The sequence below is a fragment of the Rhinoraja longicauda genome, chromosome 3, assembly GCF_053455715.1.
Source record: "Rhinoraja longicauda isolate Sanriku21f chromosome 3, sRhiLon1.1, whole genome shotgun sequence".
In the NCBI taxonomy this organism is placed as follows: domain Eukaryota; kingdom Metazoa; phylum Chordata; class Chondrichthyes; order Rajiformes; family Arhynchobatidae; genus Rhinoraja; species Rhinoraja longicauda.
This window is the reverse complement of record NC_135955.1, coordinates 94,642,467-94,656,059: the sequence shown is the minus strand read 5'-3', so window position 1 is coordinate 94,656,059 and position 13,593 is coordinate 94,642,467. Positions and strand designations below refer to the sequence as shown.

Below are 13,593 nucleotides of genomic sequence, written 5' to 3'. Positions count from 1 at the left end.
TTGACCCGCTGAGGTACACCCGCACTTTGTGTATTTAAAAAAAATAAACCAGCATCTGCAGTTCCTTTTGTCCCTCTCCATGTAGCCAATACCCTCTAATCCAGCCAGTATTCTGGTAAACCTCTTCTGCACTCTCTCCAAAGCCTCCACATATAAAATTCTTAAGGGGTTGGAGAGGCTAGATGCAGGAAGATTGTTCCCGATGTTGGGGAAGTCCAGAACCAGGGGTCACAGCTTAAGGATAAGGGGGAAGTCTTTTAGGACCGAGATGAGAAAACATTTCTTCACACAGAGTGGTGAGTCTGTGGAATTCTCTGCCACAGAAGGTAGTTGAGGCCAGTTCATTGGCTATATTTAAGAGGGAGTTAGATGTGGCCCTTGTGGCTAAAGGGATCAGGGGGTATGGAGAGAAGGCAGGTACAGGATACTGAGTTGGATGATCAGCCATGATCATATTGAATGGCGGTGCAGGCTCGAAGGGCCGAATGGCCTACTCCTGCAACTATTTTCTATGTTTCTATCTCTGGAGAACATGGGTGATGTTTTGGGCCAGGCCACTACTTCAGGCTGAGTAACTTCAGCACTTTGTATCTTCTGCAAGCTCTCCGGAGCAGTTGGGCAAGAATATGTAGGAAAAAAACTGCAGGTGCTGGTTTAAATCGAATGTAGAAACAAAATGCTGGAGTAACTCAGTGGGTCAGGCAGCATCTCGGGAGAGAAGGAATGGGTGACGTTTCGGGTCGAGACCCTTCTTCAGACTGAGGGGAGGGGGCGGGACAAAGGTAGGATGTAGTCGGAGACAGGAAGACTAGTGGGAGAACTGGGAAGGAGGAGGGGATAGAGAGGGGAAGTAGGGACTACCTGAAGTTGGAGAAGTCAATGTTCATACCGCTGGGGTGTAAACTACCCAAGCGAAATATGAGGTGGTGCCAAAGGGCCGAATGGCCTCCTCCTGCACCTATTGTCTATTGTCTATTGTCTCCTCCCTTATTCCAGTGATTGCAGTGGTATCTTGTGTCTCAAAACAAAATCCGGAATTGTCACATCGAACAGGAGGCCCGAGAGGTCAGGGCAGGAAAAAAAGTCAACTGTTGACAAATACAAGATGGATGTTAGCGTGCTCTTGCTTATAGCAGTCCGTACCTGTCGGAGATTTGTCCCGAGATTACCGAGCCCAGCAGCACTCCCAGGAAAAAGACCGATGTTGTAAATGGTCCTTTCCAGTTCTGGTCACAAACCAGATCCCACTACAGTCAAGGAGGGGAGACAAAGGCACAGAGATTACCGTGTGTATGTGGCTGTTAACTCTGTTAAAATACCTCAAGAAAACCTTTAAATATTCACTTCATCTTCTTGCAACGGTTCCCTGTGATTTGCTAAGAGTAAATCTAATAGTATTAGACCAAGTGGACCCGTTGGGCCCAAACCTCTCCTGCATCGGTGCAGCACCCTCTCCTCCACCCCTCTCCCCTCCCCCTCCGACCCTTCCCCTCCGCACACCATCCCCCTCAACCCCCCTTATCCCCCCTCCCCCTTCCCCCTGCCTCCCTCCTTCCCCTCCCCCCCTCTCCCCTCTCCACCCCTCTCCCCTCCCCTCCCTCTCCCACCCTTCCTCTCCCCCTTCCCCTCCCCCCACACCATCCCCCCATCCCCCTCCCCCTCCACCCCTCCCCTCCCCCTCCCACCCTTCCTCTCCCCCCTTCCCCTCCCCCCACACCATCCCCCCATCCCCCTCCCCCTCCACCCCTCCCCTCCCCCTCCCACCCTTCCCCTCCCCCCTTCCCCTCCCCCCACACCATCCCCCCATCCCCCTCCCCCTCCACCCCTCCCCTCCCCCTCCCACCCTTCCCCTCCCCCCTTCCCCCCCCCCCACACCATCCCCCCCATCCCCCTCCCCCTCCACCCCTCCCCTCCCCCTCCCACCCTTCCGCTCCCCCTTCCCCTCCCCCACACCATCCCCCCATCCCCCTCCCCCTCCACCCCTCCCCTCCCCCTCCCACCCTTCCCCTCCCCCCTTCCCCTTCCCCCACACCATCCCCCCCATCCCCCTCCCCCTCCACCCCTACCCCCTCCCCTCCCCCTCCCACCCTTCCCCTCCCCCCTTCCCCTCCCCCACACCATCCCCCCCATCCCCCTCCCCCTCCACCCCTACCCCCTCCCCTCCCCTCCCACCCTTCCCCTCCCCCCTTCCCCTCCCCCCACACCATCCCCCCATCCCCCTCCCCCTCCACCCCTCCCCTCCCCCTCCCACCCTTCCCCTTTCCCCCTTCCCCTCCCCTACACCATCCACCTCAACCCCCCTTATCCCCCTCCCCCTTCCCCCCCACCCCCACCCCTCTCCACCTCTCCCCTCCCCTCCCCTCCCACCCTTCCTCTCCCCTTCCCCTCCCCCCACACCATCCCCCCATCCCCCTCCCCCTCCACCCCTCCCCTCCCCCTCCCACCCTTCCCCTCCCCCCTTCCCCTCCCCCCACACCATCCCCCCATCCCCCTCCCCCTCCACCCCTCCCCTCCCCCTCCCACCCTTCCCCTTTCCCCCTTCCCCTCCCCTACACCATCCCCCTTAACCCCCCTTATCCCCTCCCCTTCCCCCCCACCCCCACCCCCCTCCACCTCTCCCCTCCCCTCCCCTCCCCCTCCCACCCTTCCCCTCCCCCTTCCCCTCACCCACTCCATCCCCCTCCACCCCTCTCCCCTCCCCTCCCCCTTCCTTCCCCTCCCCCCCCCACTCCATCCCCCTCAACCCCCCTTATCCCCCCTCCCTGCCCCCCCCTCCCTCCCATTAGAGGGAGAATCTGGAAGCAAAGGTCATGGCGTCAGAATAAAAGGACGTTTCTTTAGATAGGAGATGAGGAGGAATTTCTTTAGTCAGAGGGTGGTGAATCTGTGGAATTCTTTGCCACAGAAGGCTGTGGAGGCCAAGTCAGTGGATATTTTTAAGGTAGAGGTAGATAGATTCTTGATTAGTACGGGTGTAGATCATCTTTGATTGAAGGAGGGAGAGATAGATCAGCCATGCTTGAATGACTTGATGGGCCGAATGGCCTAATTCTGCTCCTGCAACGTGTGATCTGTCTGTTTGTGACTCTGCCAACCTCTATATTTAGTGTGAGCATACGAACCTAAACTGGCAATCTTGCATCGGCAGCGATGTAGGCCGAGGCCTCGTGATGACTCGAACACAGGGTTGAATGATTTGTGTGTCTGGTCCTGCACGTTCACTTGTGAGGAGCCTCGTCTCTGGGGTGTGGGAGGAAACCGAAGATCTCGGAGAAAACCCACGCAGGTCACGGGGAGAACGTACAAACTCCGTACAGACAGCGCCCGTAGTCGGGGATGGAACCCGGGTCTCTGGCGATGTGTGAGGCAGCAACTCTACCGCTGCTCCACCGTGCACCCTCTCCAAAGCCTCCACTTCTTCACAGTGATTAGTGTGGGCCTGTAAGGGAGGGTTGTGGAGCAGAGGGAGCAGGGAGTGCAGGCACTCAGTTTCCTGAAGGTAGACTCAAGTTAGTTGAAATTGGGGGAACAACGCCTCATTTTTCGCTTGGGCAGCTTGCAACCCAGCGGTATGAACATTGATTTAGTTTAGAGATACAGCGCGGAAACAGGCCCTTTCAGCCCACCGGGTCCGCGCCGACCAGCGATCCCCGCACACTAACACTATCCTACACCCACTAGGGACAATTTTTACATTTACCGAGCCAATTAACCTACAAACCTGCACGTCTTTGGAGTGTGAGAGGAAACCGAAGGTCTCGGAGAAAACCCACGCAGGTCACGGGGAGAACGTACAAACTCCGTACAGACAGCACCCGAAGCTGGGATGGAACCCGGGTCTCCGGCGCTGCATTCTCTGTAAGGCGGCAACTCTAACGTTACTCCAGCATTTTGTGTCTGTCTTCCTGAAGTACAGTTCCTACTTGCATCACAGGTAGGCAGGGTAGTGAAGAGGGCTTTTGGCGCATCGCTTGTCGTCAGTCGGGGAACTGGGTACAACAGCAAGGGACGCAAAAGAATTGCAGATGCTGGTTTACCAAAAAGACACAAAGTGCTGGAGTGACTTATCTGGTCAGGCATCATCTCTGGAGAGCGTGAATAGGTGAATAGGTGACGTTTCAGGTTGGTCACCCATCCACAGGAAGATGAGACATTATGTTCCAGTTGTACAAAACATTGGTGAGGCCGCAACAGACTAATTGTGTTCAGTCTTGGTCAAGCTTGTGTGGGAAGGATGCCATCAAACTGAAAAGAGTGCAAACGATTTTTGTTTAGGTTTCCAGGATACAAGGACCTGAGTTACAGGGGAGAGATTTGGCAGGCTAGGACTTTATTCCTTGGAGTGCAGGAGGCAGAGGGGCGATCTTATAGAGGTGTATAACATCACGAGGGGAAGTGATAGGGTGAAAGCACAGAGTCTCTTGCCCAGTGTAGCAGGATCAAGAACCAAGAGGACAGAGGTTTAAGGTGAGGGGGGAAAACTAGACCAAGTGGACCCATTGGGCCCAAACCTCTCCTGCATTGATGCCGCACTCTCTCCTCCCCCCCCTTCCCCAACCTCGCCCCCCTCCCCAACCTCGCCCCCTCCACAACCTCCATCCCCCCTCCCTCCCCCCTCCCCCCCCTCCCCTCCCCCTCCTCCCTCCCCAACCTCCCCCCCTTCCCCAACCTCCATCCCCCCTCCCCCCAACCCCCTCCCCCCACCCCCCTCCCCAACCTCCCCCCCTCCCCAACCTCCCCCCTCCCCAACCTCCATCCCCCTCCCCCCTCCCCCTCCCTCCCCCCTCCCCCCTCCCCAACCTCCCCCCCTCCACAACCCCCCCCCCAACCTCCATCCCCCTCTCCCCTCCCCCCCCTCCCCAACCTCCCCCCCCAACCTCCATCACCTCTCCCCCTCCCGCCCCCTCCCCTGCCCCTCCTCTCCTTCCCCTCCCCCCTTCTGCTCCTCCCCACTCCATTCCCCTCAACCCCCCCTTATCCTCCCTCCTCCCCCCCTCCCCCCTCCATTCCTCCCTCCCCCCTCCCTCCCTGGGAGATAGATTTAAACTTTAAAATGTGAATAACTTTAAAGATATAATGCCGATTTCAATTAAACCTTTTAAAAAAATTAATTTAATTTAAATTTCCATTGGCACCAAAGGGACGACGGTGAGTAAGGGGGGCCTAAAATTGTCGTGCTATCGTGTACCGTTTTGGCTGTAGTTCAGGAACAAACAAACAAACAAACACGAGTTTTAGTGTATAGATAGTCATAGAGTCATACAGAGTGGAAACAGGCCCTTCGGCCCAACCTGCCCATGCCGACCAACATGTCCCAGCTACATTAGTCCCACCTGCCTAAATCTGCCCCATATCCCTCCAAACCTGTCCTATCCAAGTACCTGTCTAAATGTTTCTTAAACGTTGGGATAGTCCCAGTCTCAACTACCTCCTCCGGTAGCTCGTTCCACACACCCATCACCCTTTGTGTGAAAAAATTACCCCTCAGATTCCTATAAAATATCTCTCCCCCCCTCACCTTAAACCTATGCCCTCTGATTCTCGATTCCCCTACTCTGGGCAAGAGACTCTGTGCATCTACCCGATCTATTCCTCTTGTAATTTTATACACCTCTATAAGATCACCCCTCATCCTCCTGCACTCCAAGGAATAGAGACCCAGCCTGCTCAACCTCTCCCTATAGCTCACACCCTCTAGTCCTGGCAACATCCTCGTAAATCTTCTCTGCATCCTTTCCATCTTAATAACTTTCCAATAACATGTAGCCCAGAACAGCTCAATACTCTAAATGTAACCCTCACCAATGTTTTATATAACTGCAGCATGACCTCCCAACTTCTGTACTCAATACTCTGACTGATGAAGGCCAATCTGCCAAATCTGAGGGGCAACGTTTTTATTCAGAAGGTGATTGGTGCATGGAACGAGCTTTCTAACTTCAGATAGCCCTTGCTTTCCCTCTCTCTCCACGCCCTCCCCCATCACAGTTCTCCTACCAGTCTTACTGTCTCCAATAGGGTTGCCAACTTCCTCACTCCCAAATAAGGGACAAAGGGTGGCGTCACCGCCCCGCGCCGCACGTGACCTCACCCAGCCAGCGGCCATGTGCTCTTACTCCACCAATGACAGCCGCCCGGGCCGGGAGGCGGGTTGCTACGCAACCTCCGTTAGGCGAACACACTTGGCCCAGCTCCCCGAATACATTCCATTAGCTTACACTGTCCCGGCCTACAGCAGCCCCCGGGCCTACAGTATCCCAGCCTACAGCGCCCCCTGGGCCTACAGTGTCTGGGCCTACAGTGTCCCGGGCCTACAGTGTCCGAACCTACAGTGTCCATGCCTACAGTGTCCGGGCCTACAGTATCCCGGGCCTACAGTGTCCGGGCTTACAGTGTCCATGCCTACAGTGTCCGGGCCTACAGTGTCCGAGCCTACAGTGTCCGGGCCTACAGGGGCCAAACACAAGCAGCTGGGACTAGCGTAGATGGGGCATCTTGGTCAGTGTGGGCAAGTTGAGGCGAAGGGCCTGTTTCCACGCTGTATCACTCTACAATGACACGGTGGCGCAGCGGTAGAGTTGCGGCCTGTCAGCGCCAGAGACCGAGATTCAATCCCGACTATGGGTGCCACCTGTACGGGGTTTGTACGTTCTCCCCGTGACCATGAGGGGTTTCCCCCCGGGTGTTCCGGTCTCCTCCCACACTCCAAAAGTCGTACAGGTTTGTAGGTTTAATTAGCATCGGTAAAACTGGACAAAACTGGGCCAATTGTGTGCGAGATAGTGTTGGTGTGGAGCTGATCATTGGCCGGCATAGACTCGGTGGGCCGAAGGGCCTGTTTCCACGCTGTATCTCGAGTTGTGAATCTGTAAGTCGAGTTGTGAATTTGTGGAATTCTCTGCCGCAGAGGGCAGTGGAGGCCAATTCACTGGATGAATTTAAGAGAGAGTTAGATAGAGCTCTAGGGGCTAGCGGAATCGAGGGGATACGGGGAGAAGGCAGGCACGGGTTACTGATTGTGGACGATCAGCCATGATCACAATGAATGGCGGTGCAGGCTCGAAGGGCCGAATGGCCTCCTCCTGCACCTATTTTCTATGTTTCTATGTAAGTACGGACACAGCCTACTGAGACCACTCGTGCCAGAGAGGCCAGGTTTTGGCGCAAGTGCCAGCACGCAGCTGGGCGTAACAGCCCGGTCTGTCCCGCGAACCCCCGTCCCCTCGTCCCCGCCTCGCCGCGCCGCGCCCCGCCTCACCTGCGTGACGATAGTGGAGGCGTATCTCTCCGTGCTGAACACCCATCCGTCCAGGCATCGCTCGGTGGCAAGTCCCGAGCGGTTGGAGCCAGCGTCCGACTGGCCTGCCTTGTACCTGGAGCACCGGCTGTACGCCCTCTGACCTCCCGCCTCGTCGGTGGGCAGCGGCAGGCTCAGGTTGTCGAAGAAGGCCTCCCCCCCCGCGGTGGAGTTACCCAGCCGGCAGCGGTGCGGGGGCGTGTCTGCCAGGAACACCATGGAGAGAGCCAGGTACCCATTGGGAATCATAATGACACTGAGAGAGAGGAAAACGCCCCTCTGATATGGCCCCCACTCCCCCAGGAAAGAAATCGCCTCGTCGTAACTTTCCATCCTCTCTCTTCAAAAAAAAACCACCGCTGTATTTTTCTCAACAATAGCCGTTTTGACTTCTTGGGCGAGTGGAATAAATGCAAACTTTGATTCCAGTCAGAGTTTAAAGCTTCCTCCCATTTATCACACCTGCTACACTGGACAATCAAAGGGGCTGATTTAGAAATGACTTTCAGTCTAGCAACGTTCAATATTTACAAAACGTGCTGTGGACTAATCTGCTCACAGTCTCCTCAGCTTTTCTTTTTCTTCAAAGCAGCACCGTGGGGTTTTAAATGCTCGCAAGGTTAATTCCACAGACGTTACTCGATCTAACAAAGTTCTTGGAAATGAACCAGTGCCTCCCACAGATTTCTTTTTAGTTGAAACCAAACAAAGGATTGGTTGATTTCTCGCGGTCCGTCAAGCTCTGCCTCTGTCCCTTCACCAATAGACGGTCCGACATTTCAGGAGTGGCGTTCCCTGAATGTGAATGAGACCAACAGCTGGAGATTTGGATCAGGGCCTCGTGAGTTCCCTAGACTGCAGGGTGCCTGCTGCAAAGATACCGCACGGAAACAGGCCCTTCGGCCCACCGGGTCCGTGCCGACCACCGACGGTCCGTCCGCATCGATCGCCCTCCGGGGGGGGGGCGGCACGGTAGGGCAGCGGGATAGTTGCTGCCTCGCAGGGCCAGAGACCCGGGTTTGATCCTGACCACGGGTACTGTCTGTAGTAGGGGTCGCCCAACTTTACAACTCCCAAATACGGGACAAGGTGACGTCACCGCCCCGCGCCCCACGTGACCTCACCCAGCCGGGCCTACAGTGTCCGGGCCTACAGTGTCCAGGCCTACAGTGTCCGGGCCTACAGTGTGCGAGCCTACAGTGTCCGGGCCTACAGTGTCCGGGCCTACAGTGTCCGGGCCTACCGTGTCCAGGCCTACAGTGTCCGGGCCTACAGTGTCCGGGCCTACAGTGTCCAGGCCTACAGTGTCCGGGCCTACAGTGTGCGAGCCTACAGTGTCCGGGCCTACAGTGTCCGGGCCTACAGTGTCCGGGCCTACCGTGTCCAGGCCTACAGTGTCCGGGCCTACGGTGTCCAGGCCTACAGTGTCCTGGCCTACAGTGTCCGGGCCTACAGTGTCCGGACCTACAGTGTCCGGGCCTACAGTGTCCGGGCCTACAGTGTCCGGGCCTACAGTGTCCGGACCTACACTGTCCGGGCCTACAGTGTCCGGGCCTACAGTGCCCCCCCCCCCCCCCAGGCCTAATACGGGACAAGGGCGGTCCCATACGGGACAAACAAATTTAGCCCAAACTACGGGATGTCCCAGCTAATACGGGACAGTTGGCAACCGTAGTCTGTACGGAGTTTGTACGTTCTCCCCGTGACTGTGTGCGTTTTCTCCGGGTGCTCCGGTTTCCTCCCACATTCCAAAAGCATACAGGTTTGTCGGTTAATTGGCATCGGTAAAGATTGTAAATTGCTTTCCAGTGTGTGCAGGATAGTGCTGGTGTACGCTGGCTGGATGGCTGGTCAGCACATACTCGGTGAGCCGAAGGGACTGTTTTCATGCTGTATCTCCAAACTAAACTAAATATTAACTCCACGTTATCCCATTTCCTTAACCAAGAAAACTGGTGGTGAGGACAAGCCAGAACAAAACAGAGCCGGCAACAGATGACCTCGGGAAGGGTGGAGCCCACAAAGGTCCATTGTTGGCTGGGCTAGTGGAATCAAGGGATATGGGGAGAAGGCAGGCATGGGTTACTGATTGTGGACGATCAGCCATGATCACAAAGAATGGCGGTGCTGGCTCGAAGGGCCAAATGGCCTCCTCCTGCACCTATTTTCTATGTTTCTAGTGCGGGTGTCAGGGGTTACGGGGAGAAGGCAGCAGAATGGGGTTAGGAGGGAGAGATAGAGCAGCCATGATTGAATGGCGGAGTCGACTGGATGGGCCGAATGGCCTAATTGTGGTCCTGACTTATGGTCTTACTGTGGTCAGTGCATGCAAGGCGGAGGGTTGCAGCTGTTACACTTGGCACAGATTCTGCTTCTGGGCTGAATCTGTGGTCAAACTGCCTCGGGAGAGAAGCCAACATAATCAAAGACTTGTCACGCTCCGGTCACTCCCTCTTCTCCCTGTACCTGCCCGGCAGAAGGTACAGAAGCTTGAAAGCTTGAAAGCGCGCACCACCAGACTCAGGGACAGCTTCTTCCCCTCTGTTATCAGGCTTCTGAACGGCCCTTCCATAAGCTGGTAGTTGAGGCCAGTTCATTGGCTATATTTAAGAGGGAGTTAGATGTGGCCCTTGTGGCTAAAGGGATCAGGGGGTATGGAGAGAAGGCAGGTACGGGATACTGAGTTGGATAATCAGCCATGATCATATTGAATGGCGGTGCAGGCTCGAAGGGCCGAATGGCCTACTCCTGCACCTATTTTCTATGTTTCTATGTTTCTAAGCTAGGGCACTGTCCGATTCACCTCTACCCGATTGCGGACATTGGACTTTGTCTCTGGAACTGATGTGCTATAATGCTGAGAACCATACACCGATCAGCGAAAACATTACGACCACTGACAGGCGAAGTGAATAACATTGACTATCTTGTTACAATGGCACCTGTCAAGGGGTGGGATATATTAGGCAGCAAGTGAACAGTCAGTTCTTGAAGTTGACGTGTTGGATGCAGGAGAAATGGGCAGGAGTAAAGACCTGAGCGACTTTGACAAGGGCCAAATTGTTATGGCCAGACGACTGGGTCAGAGCATCTGTGAAACGGCAAGGCTTGTGGGGTGCTCCCGGTCAGCAGTGGTGAGTACCGACCGACAGTGGTCCGAGGAGGGACAAACCACAAACCGGCGACAGACAGGGTGTTGGGCGCCCAAGGCTCATCGATGTGCGAGGGCAACGAAGGCTATCCCGTCTGGTCCGAACCGACAGAAGGTCGACTGTTGTCACGGGAGGAATGGGGCTGCACACGGAGGACAAACAGCATATTGGGCAGGTGGTCATAATGTTTTGGCTCGTCGGGTCATAATGTTTTGGCTGATCAGTGTGTATTCTGCACTCTGTATCTTCCCCTTTGCTCTACCTTATTGTACTTGAGTTTGATCTGATGGTATTTATGTGTGGTAATTTGCATTCTCCATACTGTAATAGTACCTTGCATTACCATTGTACCTGCTACCTTACTGTACCTTAACTGGTACACGTTACAATAAAATACCTTTGTTGTATCTGAACTACTTGGACTACTGAACACTCCCAGATTAGGGTGTAGTCCCGATCTTCCAACCAACCTCATTGCACACATTGGACTTTTTCTCTGTTACTGCAACTCCACAACACCGTAAAACTATATTCTGCACCCACAGAAATATAGAAAAATAGGTGCAGGAGTAGGCCATTCGGCCCTTCGAGTTAGCACCACCATTCAATACAATCGTGGGCGGCACGGTGGCGCAGCGGTAGAGTTGCTGCCTTACAGCGAATGCAGCGCCGGAGACTCAGGTTCCATCCTGACTACGGGCGCCGTCTGTACGGAGTTTGTACGTTCTCCCCGTGACCTGCGTGGGTTTTCTCCGAGATCTTCGGTTTCCTCCCACACTCGTGCAGGTTTGTAGGTTAATTGACTGGGTAAATGTAAAAATTGTCCCTAGTGGGTGTAGGATAGTGTTAGTGTGCGGGGATGCTGCCTGTCCCGTTGAGTTTCTCCAGCACTATCTCCAGTCTATCTTCAGTTGAAACCAGCATCTGCAGTTCCTCCCTCCACAACCTTGTAATTGAGGCAGTGCAGCGTAGGCTCACGAGGTTAATCCCCGGGATGGCGGGACTGTCATATGAGTACATATTGGAAAGACTGGGCTTGTATTCACTGGAGTTTGGAAGGATGAGAGGGGATCTTATAGAAACGTATAAAATTATGAAAGGACTGGACAAGCTAAATGCAGGAAAAATGTTCCCAATGTTGGGGGAGTCCAGAACCAGGGGCCACACAGTCTAAGAATAAAGGGGAGGCCATTTAAAACTGAGGTGAGAAGGAACTTTTTCACCCAGAGAGTTGTGAATTTGTGGAATTCTCTGCCACTGAGGGCAGTGGAGGCCGATTCACTGGATGAATTTAAAAGAGAGTTAGATAGAGCTCTAGGGGCTAGTGGACCAAGGGATATGAGGAGAAGGCAGGCAAGGGTTATTGATTGTGGACGATCAGCCATGATCACAATGAATGGCGGTGCTGGCTCGAAGGGCCGAATGGCCTCCTCCTGCACCTATTGGCTATTGTCTATTGTCTATTGAATGGCGGTGCTGGCTTGAAGGGCTGAATGGCCTCCTCCTGCACCTATTTTCTACGTTTCTATGTAACCTCACCCAATATTTGCTCATACAATGTTTTCACGTTTGCTTAAAACTATTCACAGCTGCACATTTCTCGAATGACGCAAAGTAAGACAGACGTTTATTAAGCAAAATTATATTTATTTAAAATGGTCATTACATTTTGAAATATAACATACAAAGTGTTTTTGAAACATTCATTCATTTCTGGCACACCCTACATTGAAGTAAGCAATCTTTTACAGTCAGTCAGACAGTATTTACTCTTCTGCGCTGTTTGCAGTTTGAGTTCTTAAATACTTTTATCTCCTTTTGTTTTGTCTCATTTCGGCTGCCTTGAATAACGTGCCAGGTTCCTGTGCTGCTTGTATAGTTTTTGCCTTATCTCTAGGCCGAAGGTCAGTCATTCTTGACGCAAATCAACATTTATTTTCCTCTCACAACATTTACTTGGGCTACTGAATTTTTGGATATTTCCAAAAGGGCGGCACGGTGGCGCAGCGGTAGAGTTGCTGCCTCACAGCGCCAGAGACCCGGGTTCCATCCTAACTATGGGTGCTTGTCCGTACGTTCTCCCCGTGACCTGCGTGGGTTTTCTCCGGGTGCTCCGGTTTCCTCCCACACTCCAAAGACGTACTGGTTTGTCGGTTAATAGGTTTCAGTAAAAATCGTAAATTGTCCCTAGTGTGTGTGTGTGTAGGATAGTGTTAGTGTGCAGGGATCGCTGGTCGGTGCAGACTCACTGGGCCAAAGGGCCTGTTTCTGCGCTGTATCTCTAAACTAAACTAAACTAGATAGGGTAGACAGTCAGAACCTTTTTTGTCCGCCGTGTGGAAACATTAAATACTAGAGGGCATGCAGTAGCTTTAAGTTGAGAAGGACGAAGTTTAGTTTAGAGATACAGCGCGGAAACAGGCCCTTCGGCCCACCGGGTCCGCGCCGACCAGCGATCCCCGCACACTAACACTATCCCACACACACTAGGGACAATTTTTACATTTACGCCAAGCCAATTAACCTACAAACCTGCACGTCTTTGGAGTGCGGGAGGAAACCGAAGATCCCGGGGAAAACCCGCGCAGGTCACGGGGAGAACGTGCAAACTCCGTACAGACGGCGCCCGTAGTCGAGATGGAACCCGGGTCTCCGGCGCTGCATTCACTGTAAGGCAGCAACTCTACCGCCGCGCCACCGTGACCGAGATGTGGCGGGGGCAAGTTCTTTTACACAGAGGGTGGTGGGGGCCTGGAACGCGCTGCCAGGGGCGGTGGTGGAGGCAGATACGGTAGTGGCGTAAGTCCCGCTGCTGTGAGACTGCACAACCAGCACTGCTCCCAGCAGACGAGTCAACAGTAACAGGTAAGAGCACACAGAAAACTGATGACAGTTTATGTATCTTTTATTTATAATGAATGCCCTCTTGCTATCCACTTTGCTGCTGCAACACTGTAAATTTCCCTGGTGTGGGACGAATAAAGAAATATATTATTATTATTATTATTATATGCAGGGAATGGATCACATGCAGGCAGGTAAGTGTTGTTCTTGGCATCATGTTCGGCACAGATGTTGCGGGCCGAAGGGCCTGTTCGTTTGCTGCACCGTTCCATGTTCTACATTCTAACGTTCGTGTTCATA

General features: G+C 54.0%; 1 protein-coding gene across 2 annotated transcripts in view; it reads right to left on the bottom strand.

Moving 5' to 3' along the window:
- The window catches only part of LOC144592489 (organic cation/carnitine transporter 2-like), a 41,744-nt gene extending 33,814 nt beyond the window's left edge, over positions 1–7,930 (bottom strand). For both annotated transcript variants that reach the window (XM_078397087.1, XM_078397088.1), the window contains exons 1-2: positions 7,259–7,930; positions 1,144–1,247 (exon numbers count right to left, since the gene is read on the bottom strand). In XM_078397087.1, coding sequence (XP_078253213.1) covers positions 1,144–1,247; positions 7,259–7,630 — 476 coding nt within the window. In that variant the 5' untranslated portion in view covers positions 7,631–7,930. The remainder of the gene's footprint in view (positions 1–1,143; positions 1,248–7,258) is intronic.
- Positions 7,931–13,593: the final 5,663 nt, after the last annotated feature.